Source organism: Lates calcarifer, linkage group LG1, assembly GCF_001640805.2.
Source record: "Lates calcarifer isolate ASB-BC8 linkage group LG1, TLL_Latcal_v3, whole genome shotgun sequence".
In the NCBI taxonomy this organism is placed as follows: Eukaryota; Metazoa; Chordata; class Actinopteri; family Centropomidae; genus Lates; species Lates calcarifer.
Window position 1 is genome coordinate 16,895,232 of NC_066833.1, and position 15,501 is coordinate 16,910,732.

General features: G+C 38.4%; 1 protein-coding gene across 1 annotated transcript in view; it reads left to right on the top strand.

Annotated features, from left to right (window-relative positions):
- LOC108901599 (glypican-6) overlaps positions 1–15,501 on the top strand; it is a 65,581-nt gene that overhangs the window by 37,791 nt on the left and 12,289 nt on the right. The window contains exons 5-6 of the mRNA XM_018703137.2: positions 3,419–3,549; positions 4,216–4,359. Of these exons, the coding sequence (XP_018558653.1) occupies positions 3,419–3,549; positions 4,216–4,359 (275 nt within the window). The remainder of the gene's footprint in view (positions 1–3,418; positions 3,550–4,215; positions 4,360–15,501) is intronic.

The window sequence follows — 15,501 nt, forward strand, 5'->3', positions numbered from 1 at the left end:
GACAGCGGAAATAAGCATATTCCACATCACAAACTGAAACGTTAACCTCCAATACGAAACAAAATATTGGATCACACTGTGGTTTCTCAGCATGGGTGTCCTTTAGTTTTACATCTGTATCCAGTGAAGCACAATCTCACATGTTTTTCTTTTAAAAAAAAAAAAAACAAAAAAACTTGGGATAGGACATGATGCGTCTATTTGCATGGCTGTGTCGTGATGATAACAAGATTTCCTGCAGCTGGCCAGTGGCCTATCTCAGAGCTGCAAAAGTGATGTAGGGAAAATTTGGATCAGACTGGCAGCCAGGCCACTGCGGACTGGACTTCATGCACTCTTCAAAATGAGAGTCATTAATTCTCCATGTAGGTAGACTTTTTCACACGCGGTGCAGGAGCTTGTCTTCCTCTGGGACAAAGCCATATACCCTGGCCTGACTCAACCCAGTCAGCAGCACTTTTCATTCTCCTGCTCTCTTCTCTATCTCTTCCTGTCTCTCCTTTGTCTCTGTCTGCTCTCCCCTCAGTTAGGTATGAAGACAAAGTTCCCAGCTCCCTCTGTTTGTCGAGCCAATCTGATAAGTTGCAGATAAGTCACCATTGTTGGGAAAGATTGCCATCGCCTCTGATGCTGGAGGCATTCTTCTTTTCTCTTATTATGAAATATGAGTTGTTTCCCACTTGGCTCCCTTGACCTAAATTTTCAGTATGTGCACTTGACAGTTTTTAAGCTTATGCTTGAAATAAATGTGTATTTGTTATAAAGTAAGCAGACATACCTGAGGCAGCTGAATGAATTTACATCATAATCAGATTAAACAGCAAGGTGTACAGCAATGCAGCGTTCGAAATTATTTTCAAGAACTACAAGATGAAAAGAAAACATTCAGCCTTAATTGTAGTTTAGTGTCAACAAAAACATTATTGCAACTTATCAGCATAAACGCCAATAAACAAGTAGTAATAATTGTTTTTTTCATTTGATTTCTTAGCTGGTGAAGGCGTCATCCACACTTCCACTACATGGTTGCATGGTGGTGCGACTGAAGTGCTACTGTGGAAAACCATTTGGTACTGACATATAGTAGTCTGTATTTTAAAATCTCAGCAAGCATCGCAGGATATTTGCAATCCACAGTGTAAACAAACAGAAGTGCTCTTCAAAGGCTCAGACTTCGACATAATTGGAAAGGAAATGGAGCCAGAGTTGAGCTAATGTTTCTCAGCTCTTTTCCTCCGCCATTAGTGAGCTCAGGTCCCAGAAGAATGAAAAGCTGGACAGGTCTGCTATCAAAGAGCTTTTTTTTTTTTTTTTTTTTTAAATGTACAGTAGGCTTTGTGTCTCCTGTTTTCTCTTTCAGTCTTTGCCTACCTTTCACTGTGTTTTTACACAGTTTCAGTCACTGCTCTGTGTCTTTAGAAACTGTACCATTCTCTTGTGGTGGGTGGGGTCATGGGAGCAGCAAGCCAAAACAAAATATAAAAAATAGCCACAGATGTTCAAAAAAAAAAAAAAACCCAGTGAGCTGCCTACTACATTTTAGTGCAGATTAAGGCACTCACGAACATGTAAGATGTCATTGTTGCTGTAGTCTCCGAATGACAGGATGACCTTATTTAGTAAGGAGGTAATTGTAGAGTCATTATGACAGCCTGCTGGTGAGGTCCTCTCCTGGGAGGTCTGTGGATGGAGAAACGTCTCCTGACAGACTGTCTAAGTACTGTCTCCAGGTCTGGACCTTGCACAATTATGAGTTAGTGGTTTGGTGATGTCCAACTCCCTGTGGCATCTCATTCAAATCCTGAACTGCCATTACAAAGACTTTGGCACATTATCATATAGACCCTGTGGGGGTTTCATGGCAATATCAATTAACTCAGTTAGTCTCTAAATGTTTGCTTAACTACTTTGAGCCAGTGTGAAATCTGAACCATTAGTGTGGTAAATCTTAAATATTTTGAATGCAAAGTGCTGTTTTTTTTTTTTTTTTTAGGTCAGTGTTAATTGAAAGTGATGAAAACAAATAGGCTCTGTGGAGATGATAGTGGAAAGCTTCTCATGTTCAACACCGCCTTCTGGCTTGTGTCCATACAGTGATATTAATGAGCCATTGACCTTTTAGTATTCATTGCCCGCAGCAGATGTAAATAAGTGCTTGGCTTTCTAAACTTCTATTAAATCTATGACTCATCAGCGCTATTCATGGTGCGCGGCGTAACAAAATTTGTTGACTTGATTAAATTGATCTACATAAAAATTGAATTTGCCCCAAGAAAGATTCATGCTTCATAAGTGTGTGTTGGTGGACTTTGATGCGGATGCGGAGGTAATTGACAATAGTGTGTAGTAATCAGAAGCCAAGACACAATAGTTTGCAGTTTGAAACTATGACCTCCCCTGAAAGGTTGCATAAAATTATTATTGCTATCTTCATTATTGTTTTTTTATTAATTGATTGATTGTACACTCTTTTAAATGTCAGAAAATTGTGAAAAATGGCCATCGGTCTAAAAAGCAAACATATGCAATTTACAGTGATATAAAACCGAGAAATCTAGCAAATCCTCACATTTCAGAGCCTGGAACTACCTGAAATATTACTTAGACATTTATAAAATGTTGTAAATCTTTCTTCTGATTGTTATAGTATAAATATAGCATTTGCCTTTGTCTTTTTTCTTGCTTCAAGGGGAAGCAGACAGAGCAACTTCAGAAGAAAGAAACATATTTACCAGTTTGACAACTTATGCACTGTGTTTTGGAAATCATTTCAAATGGAAAACACACATGAACAAACAAACAAAATAAACAAAAAAACTCCAAGTAATTAAGTAAAACAGAAGGAGGTGCACAAAATAAAAGTAAATATTGATGCACTGCAAATGCACTCAACTGAACTCAGCTGCAGCACAATAGAAAGATATCTGGGGACATGGGTGGAATCCTATTTGCTTGCTTTTATGATTGTGTTTTCCACAATTGCAGTGAATTTCTAAATCTGCAATCAAACTGGTGAATGTGGTTTCTCTGTTTAGTTGTATTTCTGTAAGTTTCAGTGCACAGTGTTCTCTCTAGTGCTGCTAATACTGGACCCTGCCACATCACACACGACGGGAATGCATCACTAAGCATTTGAACGGGACCACATAGTACATCTTACTAAAAATATTGACTGAAAATATACTGAGATGGTTAGTTACATTCCAATCCGACTAATTTTCCAAGTAGATTAAAATCACAGCATTGAGTATTTCAAAAACTTAATAAACATTGCTATATTGAAGGTTGTTTTTGTATGTAAATGCTTGATCATTTATAGATAAAAGAAAAAAAACAATTTCTTCAACTGAATGTGTGTCTGTTTGCACCTCTTCCTCCACCTTCCAACACAACACCTTTTTTACCACTGTTGTGACAGATGCCATGCTGCTGGTGGCGCAGAGGTTGGAGGGACCTTTCAACATTGAATCTGTCATGGAGCCTATTGATGTCAAGATTTCAGAGGCCATCATGAATATGCAAGATAACAGTGCCCAGGTCTCCTACAGGGTATGTCAATTAAGTTCATTCCCCAGAGAACAAAAGTAACACCTCAAACAGATTGTTGAAGTCCAACTGTTCCCAAACTGAAGAGTGAGTAAGAGGGGAGCTTGCAGTAAGTCATACTGGGCTGTGTCTAAGGTGTGCAGTACAACACGTTCTAATTATGTCCAAGTTTAGGTCTTGTATTTGAATTATATGTTTCAGTTTGGTCAGAAAATCTTAGTTCAGCTAACAGTAGTTAATGTGTTTCCTGTGTTTTACTGCATTTTTCTTTGCCCACAAAATTGTAGTCAGAAAGAAAAAAAATGTAGGTGGTTGTGAAGAATTTTCTCTGCCCACACACTTTTGGATGCCAGTTTTCATTCAAAGCTAAATGCTCTATTGGCTTTCCCATGCAACAGATGCAGTTTTGTTTATGGTTTAAGTATATGTGGTGTTTTCCCAAATGCCTGTAAAAACTAAACTCTATCATCTTAAATAGCATTGGTCACAGCTCCTAGCTGAGACACCTATCAACATGGTTACCTCAACTTGACGTAAAGCACTGTCACGCCGGTAATGTGGGGAGAATGCTTCACAAGACCTTAACAAAACAGCATGTTTTCCCTATTTTCCGCATCCAAAGTAATTTAAACCCCTGACAATTGGGTGCCCATGTTTTTGTAATTGCAGGTTTTTCAAGGCTGTGGGCAGCCAAAACCCGCAGGAATGACTAGGTCTACTCGTGGTGTTTCGGATGTGTTCAACGCCCGCTTCAGGCCATACAGCCCAGAGGAGCGGCCTACCACTGCGGCTGGCACAAGCCTAGACAGACTGGTAAGGAGACAGAGCCAATGCTGCTATTTTCAGGCAAGACACTGCCTCAGTGTAAACATCGTTTGTCTTTCTGACTTGACACTGTTGATTAAAGCTGGTGATTTGCCATCGTAAGCCCCTGGAGCCGGAAATTAATTCTTTGTACTTGTCCTCCATTCAGGCCCTTTTATTGATTTGCGTTTGTTAACGAATCAACAGCTTTACCCCAAGAGGGCAGTGAAAGGTGTGGTGCACTGCGTTCAGTGCCCTTCTCGTCTCTGTGTACTTCGACAACAGAAAAGAAGGGGATGAAAGAAGATAGATGGATAGATTTTGCAAGGCTGACCATATCAATTGTTTGCTGTAGAGCACACCTTTATTTTCTATCAGATTAGCTGTATGTTTGTTGGATCGGATCTTGATACATGGATTTCCATCTCAAACAACCTTGAAACCTAAAATGCTGCATCAGGGTAAAGGTTAACATGGAGCTGACAGTCCAATTCAGCTGAGAGACAGTTCTCATCATGGATTACCTTTGCCACAGTGCCCTTCCTCTCTCCCCTCTAGCCCTTTTCAACACTGGATCTTTTCAAATTGTATCTCAGTTATGTTGGAATTTAGAGCTCCTTATACCACAAACCAGATTTATTATTATTATTATTATTATTATTATTGGCCCTTGAAAAGTGTCAGATTTATTAAATCAGTTTAGGCCTCCCACAGTGCTTAAAACATGCTTAATCAAATGTCTTGGTGCTTTTTGTCAGGTTAATAATAGGTTATTTATATTTAGTTAATCAAAACGTAATTAGAAAAGCAGCAGTTTTTTTCTCCATTTGCCTCTTGGAATCTGACAACAATAAATGAGTTATTTGTTTTATTCAATACTAATTATGTATTTGCCTGAATCAAATTCATTCTCCACATGTTTCTGATGTCTTACATACAGTAGTTGCCTTTTTAGCTTTGTATGTCCATCAACGATTTCTTCCACCTACACTGAATTAATTAAGACTTTCTGTTTTCCTGCCTTTATGCTGCAAACCAGAGGATTGTTTGGAATGCGATGCAACACAGTGTAAGGTTCAACATTTTTTATACTAATTTCAGTCTTTTTTTAAATAGGACTATTGCCTGGTATTGTTTTATATATTGTGACAAGAAGCAGAAATGTTGTGTTAATGTTGTGTGGGTGGGGATGTATAGAATCTAAGTATTACAGAGACTCACAGTAAACCAGCATTGTGACCCGATAATCCCAGTGGTATGCAGAAGCTGTTGTTTCAAGTGTCACTGAATTTTCATCTCACATGGGATTCAGCGTCACATGTTGTCTTTGAATTTGCCACTGAGGAGCATTTTTTCGTTAATTTATCAGGGGTTTTAATGCAGGAACTGTTCAGAGGTCAGTAATGACCACTGTACTGTGTTATGGCATCAGAGTATCAGCTGTTAAGCATGGTATTTTACAGTCAAGCTGTTAACTCCAAAGGGATTGTTGAACACATGCCATGGTGTCCTCAGCTAGTGAGGATTTCTCTCTGGAGATCCAGCAGGAACCTTCGTCAGCCACCATATCTATTCCAGACACATTCCAGTCCAAGACCCTGATTGCCATAGCTAATAGAGTCAACTCCTCAAGGAAGCCAAGCAATCAGCAGGTGACCTGTGCCTTCAGAGCTGGCAGAGGAGAACTGTTAAAAGCTAGTGGGGGAGTGTTGCAGCCAGCATCTGCTAATGGTACAGTGACGTAGGGGCTCCAGACTATGGATGAATACTTTGCCAATTAGCCTGCTTAGAGAATCCTACTAAATGGACCTCAGTGGCAGGATCTTATTTTTGACTCGCAATAATAGAAAATACAGTGTGAATGCTGCAACCTGAATGGACAAAGCAAAGCTTAAAAAGGTTGATAACACAGATGAAATGAAGAAGAAAGTTGAAAGCCAAAAGTAATTTCTGAAGCAATGCTTAAAATTCAATAGCAATAGCTGAATATATGAATAGCAGAAAAAGCAAAACAGTATAAACAGCAAAAAGTAAAATTTCACATTGCTTCATTGACCAGAGGAGCCTGAGATCAAACCGCCAACCTTCTGATCTGATCTTAGGAAAATGGGCATATATATATAGATCTCTCCAGTACACTCCATTAAAAATAATGCTTTTTTGTTGAGATGTTAGTATTTTCTGTTAGCATGCTGCAGCATGCTTCAGCATTCATACTAATAATAATTTCATTATCACAGCCACAGGAAGCTGCACATCGTAACCTTTCTGTAATACAAAAGGTTTTTAATCAATCCCTTGGCTCCATGCAGGCTCACATCCATCTTTCAGCTGCAGTCATGTTTCAGCTGAGACTCAAAATGTGACTTTCCATAGATTCAGGAATTTCAGTAGGCTCGATGTTTGAATGATTTTTGGAATATGCCATTTCAAGTAAGAAACTAGCAACAACATGCATATCGAGCTGTACTAACTCATAGCCACAAACCAAGCTATAAACTCAATACTGACATTTAACTTGTAAGTAATTTGGAGTAGTGTTGCAACAAACTTCTTTTAGCTCAGCTGTCTGCTGCAATAGAAAAGTGATGTGAGAGAGGTGAACAAAAACAGTGACTCTGTGGGCCAGAAAACCAAAACAATGAGTTGAAACATGCTGAACTGAAGAGTCAGGTGATAAATTGGTCGGTCAGTTCATCACTTTGAGCAACCTCTTTCACATACAAGTAGTCATATGGTCCATTAATATAAAAGTGTTTATTTTTATGTGATTATAGTTTGTTTAATATATATACTGATTTTAATTATATATGTTTATGTGTAAAGTGACACAGCATATGGCAACCACCACAGCTGACTTTTGAACCCATTGTTGAAATACTCTACCTCTAACTGCAACCTTTAGCTGCCACCTATTAATACAGTATAGGCTATAATAACTTGACTATTGCCAATGGTAAGATGTGTTTTCATAGTGACAAGTTTGTAGTACCTCAGGATTAGGTTTCTGATAATGAGCTGTGAACATAACTGTTAAATACAGTAGACACTGCCAGACTGAAGCAGCACAGCATCTGTAAACATGAGAAGATGAACCTTACTGAGTTAGGATGACATGATGTCCTGGCGGTTGTGTGGTCAACCGTGCAACCACACTGTTCCCAGCTCCATTCTAGTTGTGAACCTTTGTATAACATTATCACCTGCTCTTCCTTTATGTATTTCCTGTCTCTTCATATTGTTGTCAGATGCATTAATATGTTTAATCCCATAAATGAAAACTGACTACACATACAGTGCTTATGTAGGTTTTGATTATACTGTAAATGAAACAGCCACAGTATTAGTCAGAATTTAGTATTCTCTGTTAAAGATGGCAAAAGTTTGCAGTGGTTTGTTCAGCTAATACTGAATTGTTGAGCTCATATGTTTTGGATATTGCACACATCTGCTGTGTCCTGCAGCTTACCTCCAGCTGTCAAACAGCCAACAGTATAACACAGTTTGTTAACACGCAGTAAGCAAGGAAAGGTATGGCAAGGACACGCAGAAAACTGCCCTGAAACTGCATGAGTTACAACCTTACATTTATACATTTCTACCTTGTAAAAAGTTATATAATTTCTGAAGTGTTGACATTGCAGCCTTTAACAGTCATTGTACTGGTGGTGAAAAAATATGTGTCATTACTGACACTCTAAACACACACAGTACCATGTGTGATGATCTTATTAAAAGAAACTTCCACTATGCAAAACATTCTGTGAAAAAAGCAGAGTGAATAGAAAAAGTACCTTTACCGTTCTAAAAAGCAATTCTTTTTTTTTTCTTTTTTTTGTTTTTAGAGACAATGTTTGGATTTGCTATAGAAGATGTAATACAATGAGTCAGGAAACAAGGCCACTTAACTAAATAAAATCAGTTAAGGTCACAAGACAGTCTGCATCATTACTGCCACATGAGTTTGGTCGTAATTCTTTGTCACGGACCAACCCAATGTAGTAACTGATACATTTGAAGCAATGAATTAGGCATTGTTATTTATGAACCCGGTTCTTGCCTCCTCCCTTAAATATGGAAATGCTGCAGTGCCTCAATAGGTTCATTTAACCTTTTCAAAAGGGTCTTGGGTATTGAACTAATATTTCTTCAGTGTTTTGAAGATAGAGCTGTCAGTCTGCAACTGATGCGACTGGAAAGTTTGGTCACGGTTCTCAGTTCTCAAACCCAGCATGAACAAAACACACAATATCAAACACAGGTTTTGTTCAGCAGCAGCTCTTTGGAGGCTCGGTACGCCTGAGAAATGTCATAAAAACACAGTAACACAGTGACTTTGGTTTTACCTGAAGCTTTCTGTCAATGTGCATGTCTTAATTGAAACTGCTCCCCAATGTCTTTGGTTTTTTTGGTTTGTTTGTTTGTTTATTTGTTTTTTTCCAGGTCTCTGTGCTGTACATTAGGGATACTTGTAAAGGTTCCAGTCTCGTCTAGCCGCTTCCTAGTACCATCATTAATGTGACAGCATTTATGTGTTTATCCTCCAGCAGGGACAGGGTTCTCTGTTAGAGCACACGTTTGTTGTCCCGCGCACTGTCCTCGTTTACATTCTGGCACAGGATAATTACCCGTGACAGTGACACTGCTCAGCCTTCTGAAAGCTGACAATAGTTAAAAGTGTCCTTTGATAAGAACTTCTTGTCTGGATTTACCGCTAAGTTTGTGAGTCAAAGAATGTGCAAGGGATGGCAGGGAGTGCCTGCATTCATTTCTTCTGTTGCCTATGTAGGAGCGGGCCCACCTCCAGCTCAATGAGCCATGACTGTTTAATTGCCTGACATTCTGTCAGAGCACACACCCTCAAAGCTCTGAGAGAAATGGAGATTTTAAAGTCCAAAGAGGGGATGAAGGCACAACAGACTGTCGTGCTCAGGGGCACATTAAAGATAAGAGGTGGTGCTTTTAATCTGACATTTGTAACAAGTTTTGTGCAGTTCAATTTAGAGTAGTTTTATTGGTCCTCTTTGTCACCCTTGTGTAATACATGGTTCATATTTTATCAGTATAGCACTATAAACAACAAGAGCCAGACACAAACAAGACTGGGCTGTAGAAAGAGCCCGTAGGGAATAATATTTGTCAAAAATTAATCTTCTGATCAGTGACTTTGTGTCTGTAAATAAAATGCGTAAATACCTTTTTACATAGCTTTCAGAAGATATTCAGATAATATTCAAATTATTTAAATTATTATGGCATCAATAGCAACTTCAAGGTTATTCATGTCAGTGCTCCTATTACTAATAAATGAAACTGGATTTAGCATTGGACAGCTCTACCATTCTTAATGAATTCAGAAAACTCTTTTTGTTAAAAAAAACAAAAAACAGCAAGGTCAGTTAATCTATGTATAATATATAAGATACATTGAGGTTTTCATTCAGAAATATCTGGGATTTCTGGAATTTTTACAGAACAAAATTGATTTAGACATTTAAAAAAAAACATTTTCAGATTAGTCACAAGAAGACACAAGTTTGACTCAGTTCACATTAAACAAGATCTTTTTGCAACAAGTACTTTCCAAAAAATGCTTCCAGACAATAGCATAGAAAATGAGGTTGTGATTATTGACTAAACACAATAGTTTCTGTTTACATTTCCTCAAATCAAAATTCCACCTGTCTCCTAATATTTTAAATCAGCAATGATATTTTTGTTTTTCTGTGCACACAAACATGATAGAAGGCTGAACGTTGTGACAATACAAATTAAATGTAAAAGCTATACTTTTAAACAAATTATAGCTCCCCTTTCATCTGTGCAAACATAATTTACTCTGGATTTTCTCTCCTTTCTGTTTTTCTGCCTGTCTCACCCTATCACACTCTTTTTGTACTGTTGGATAAAGTACACATTTTTGAATGACCAGTCTGCCGGCATATACCCCCCACTTAGTCTAAGCCCACCACAACACCTCCTGATCCCTGCTTGAAACAGAAAAAACACTCAAAAAATATTGAGGAAATTACTCAGGCAAACCGCTGGACACATTCACAATGGTTTCTAAGCTTGGGTCTCAAGGTAAATAGGAGGGGTTGTATATATATATATATATATATATATATATATATATATATATATATACACACATATTTCTCTTTTCACAAGTTAAACTGCTGGAACCAAGATTTCCATTCTCAGTGTATGCGGTGATTTAAAGTTTCTGCATCACACTAAGCTAAATATTTGACTGTGTCTGGTGTCCAAACTAGTAAACGCAGTTTTAAGGTGAACACAAAGAGAGTTTCCTCTTTCAGCCTTTTAGTGTCAAACTCGCATACATAACCTGGGACAGTGAAGGTCAAACATCCAAGTGAAGTAACAATAAGCAAGACACATTTTTCAGTGGAGGGGCAAAGACCTAAAAGCCACAACATTACATTACCTTGACATTAGATCAAGGACAATTTGTTGTGCATTATATCCTCAGGTCTGTTGCGCTTTATATCTTGCCCATGTGCATTCAGTAGTTGGAAGACAGTCAAGTCAGAAAACAGTCATTGGAGTCCTCTCGGTTTGCCCTCTCAATAAGAAAAGGATGGCAGCACAATGGATCAATGTTTAGAGTTGCTGCCTTGCAGCAAGAAAGTTTTATGCTTGAGTCTCGGTTTTCCCCATGTTTCCATTTGTGTTTTTTTTTTTCCCTCCAGTTTCCTACCACCAAGTCAATAAACTGCTGTTAGGTGTGACTGTGGGTTTGTCTTTGTTTGTTAGCTATGTAACAGGCCAGTGATCTGCTAAAGGGTTGTCCTTGCTTTTAGCCAATACATGGGCACCAGCCTTCCATGGCTAGGAGAAACAGCAATTGTATTCTTTGTTCACTTTCATGTTAAGATGAATTATTCATTCATACAGTTAGTACATGGATAACTTGTAATAGTATAACATTAAGTAAAACTGAATATTCATGCACACAATCTCTTTTTTCTCTCTCTCTTATTCTTTGCCATGTTCAGTAGGAAACACTGAGTAAAACATCCGTGTGTGGTTTGTGAAGTCAGTTGTCAGGAAAAAGGAACAACCACTCCTTTCCCAAAATCTTGACCCTGGCATTATATTTCTGCAGTCCAGGAACATGTCAAGCCACTGAAACATTCTTGTTTTGGATACAGCTTAATGGAAGTAAAGTGGGCCTATCCACAGCTCCATTCTCTGAGTTGTTGTATGTACTGACTTTTGCCCAGGCCATGCAATTATGGAGATTCCACAGATTCTAACATAACTCAAATGTTTTTTCTAAGACCACACAAAAATAAATAGTCTAGGAGTGCATATGTGGCGTGATACTTCAGGGCATTGTTTGACGATAAATTTAACAATTCCCTGAGTTAGACTTGGAACTCAAGCGTAAATATTTGACTGTTAAAATTAAAGCCTGACAAATTCAGAATATACCATTAAATGTAAATTACCCCTTCTGCACAACTTGTGAATGGCTTTAAACAGATTTGGTCTGAGTAGTTCTGTGTGCAACCCAAACACTTAATTGATTTATTACCAGAGAACTGCCTGATGGGTATTATGAAGGTCACAGAACTCTCAAATTTTCATCACCTGTGTAGTATACACTATATCATACTCCTAGTGGTTTTTGCCATTTGTTTTGGATACAAACAAAACATTACCAGAGCAGACATGATGTTAAGGCACAATTTTCTCAGTTTACCGCTGTGTTTACTGTAAGTCAGCTAGAAGAGAAAGTGAGAGTTTGCAAGACTTCGCCCAGTCCCCCCTCATATTGTGCACTGTTATTGGAATGTACTATAGCTCTGAGTAGTGCAGGACCACCTATCTGTTGTTAGCAAAATGCAGTTAGGCGCTTTTAAGCATTCTATAACATTTTGTCTTATTTATCTGTAGTCTCTAAGGATCTAAAGTCCTTGCTTTCAACTACAGTGAACAATTGTAGGTCGTTTGCAATGAAGTTGCAATTTATTTCTTTAGCTTGTACACTGGTTTATGGAAGAGTGGCAGTTCTATTTGGTCCAGTGTCCATTTCTTCAGTGCGTCCTTTTCCTCTGTCATATCTTTATGGTGAGAGTGGGGATGCCTGCTTATGTTGGTTGTGCTAGCTCTTGTGTTGGACATCCTTATCTTGCACAACTTATAGATAGGCTTTGTCTTGTCAGCAGTTCTTTCATTACTTTCTCCACATTTTACAGGAAAGCTGCAACACTCCGCTGCAGGTGGAGTTTTTTTCTGTCTCCGTATTACTAGCGTTGCCTCTTGCTGCTGCCATTTTTGAAGAGTGTAGGTCCCAGGAGTCTGCTTTGTATAACAGAGGCAACGGCATAAGTACAAAGTATGGAACATGCTCTGTTATAATAATGGCAATTTAAAAGTAGTTGATATAACAAGACCACACAATACATACTATGAGACCTACTGATGCTGATGATATTTTTGTATCGTGATATATCAAATTTTGAAACATTTTCCCTTCCCTCCTATAGAGGAACTGAAATGTAAAGAACTTCCACGTTGGTTCATTTGATCATAAAATTAGACAGATTATAATCTCTGAATGCTAATTAGAACAAGAGACAGCAGTATTAAGCAGTAGACCTTCAAGGCTCCAGTCAGGGGAAGATGCTGCATTATTTATGTTGTTAATAAATTATCTGTATTTAGCTCACTTTTTGGTCTGTAGATGACCGTCTGCAGTTCAATTAGTGTAAATGGACAATGTAGCCCTGGATGGGGAAAGGAGAGCCCCGAGAGGTGACATATTGTTACTACCCTGTTAACTCAGGAGACTGTCCTCCTTTTAAAAAAAATGACCTCCTAGGTCATCTGTACCAGCAGCTTATCACAATCCATAGTTACTTTTTTATTGTTAGGACCTCTAGCAGCTGGAGTAATGATGAAGGGAGCAAAAGAGGAAGTCAACTGATGTAGTCTATTGAGATGACAAAGTCATGTTAGGAGGAGGTTGCGGTGGATGGATGGGTTGACAATACACAGGACTGCCACAGAGGAGACCACTGTTTGTTTCCAATGTGAAACCGATAGTCAACATTGTTTCTTTGATCCATGACCATCCCACAACCTTAACCACATGTTTATTATTGTAACCATGACGACAGAGGTCCTCTAACATTAAGGATGTACTTATTTTAACCCAAACCACAATCTTTTCCAAAACCTAACCAAGTAGTTTTTGTGCCTAAACCTTAGCCGCTTGTTTATTATTGTTATCATGACAACGAAGGTCTGGAATACCCTGGGTACACCTGCTGTTTGTATTCTCCTGCCTGTCAGGCATACCATGGTGGTAGGACAGACAAGACAGACATCTTTTTTGAACGGACCCCTGAGATCTTTATTGTATTGAAACCATCTTTAGGTGTGTAACCACAGTAACCACCAACTACCACATCTACCAAAACAGATGAATTCCGGGATGAGCACTTCAGGATCTGTCCAGAAATGTACATAATAACAAAAAGCAGGCAGAGTTTTCACTCTCAGCATGATTTATGAATTATGATTATGAACGTGAAAAGTCTCATCAAACTGAAGGGAACTGTATATGTAAGTGAGGGGAAGATAGAGCCCCTCTTCATCACACATCCATCACTTTGTGTCAGGAGGAAAAGCATATGCATCTGACAAACATGCAAAGAGACATAACCCCATAGAGACACATCTCAATCAGGCTATCAGAGAATTGGGGTTACAGCTATACAGCACACCAGAGCTCCATGACCTTGGCCCTGTAGTGAGATAAAGACATCAAGCCAAAAGGTGCAACAACCATTGAATACTTATCTTCCACAGTTCACTGTTTTCATTCACAAGGCAACACTAGTAATGTCATCCAAGAGACAAGGAGAATAGGAATACTGGGCTGTACTTCTAACTGGGCTGGAAAAAAACTCACAGGCTTGATCTATAAGAAAGAGAAGTAGAAGTAATAAAAAATTATCAGTATTGAAAATTCACCATATTGATTTATTCTCTGAGACAATTCCCAAACAATTTTAATGCATACACATGTGCCCATGTTATGTAAAATAAAGGGTAACATTTCCAAAAAAACATTCCAAGTACTCACATTTGACATAGTTTACCATTTCCAGTCCAAGATGGTTTAAAATAAACTTCAAAAAGAACGACTGCAGTCCTGTATCACAGAGTACATTTAAGAAAACTCTCAAGAGCTGACTTAAGAGAGACACAATAAATGAAGATTTAACACATGACTGTTAAATCCTTACATTCAATCATTAATCTGTTACTCTGTAAAAGCCTGTGCGATATTATTTGATACTCTGATATTACTGCTAGTATATGCAAGAAAATAAATATGGATGAAATTATACATAAGTGGCAAAATATATTATATTATATTTAATGTATGTACACAAGCACATAAATACAACTTATAAATGCATGTGTTTAGGACACTTAAGTGATGGTAAACGGGGAGGTGATACGAGGACCCTCACATGCTGCATTGAAAAAAAATACTTAGTAATAGAGTTGTCCAGGTATTTATCTGTTTAATTTTAAGTCAACCAACAGCCACAACGCTAATACTAGAGCAGTTCCATTCATCGTCCCGTCTTTCGCAGCGACTAACGCTGGTGCCATAAAGGCTCCTCTACTTTTCATATCTGTCAATGTATTAATGAGCCACATTGGCCCCATTACACTCTAGGCTGCTTGCCTCTCGGGGGAACAAGGGCAGCAGGGAGAGACCAGCCCTGCCGATGATTGCTCTGTTCTCCACAGAGCATAGCTTCCCTTTAATCATCTCCCCTTTTCAAACTTCTTCTGTCGTAGCCTTGGGCGAATCACAAGCGCAAAATCACCACTGTTTCATCAATATTCTGTCATTTTTCCTCACCATGGGATCATTGTTTGATAAATTTTGCTTGCCATGATAAACCATATTGCCTAACTGTGTAGTTACCAGGGGACTGAGTAAATGGTTTGAGGCAATATTATGTAAAACGGGCCACTGAATATGACCTATAATGTTGTCCATTGACAGCATGTAAATATAACATGAGCAACAACAAAATACAGCAATTTGTCATTTGTAAGAGAAAAAACAAATCATATTGTGTAAAGCATGGATAG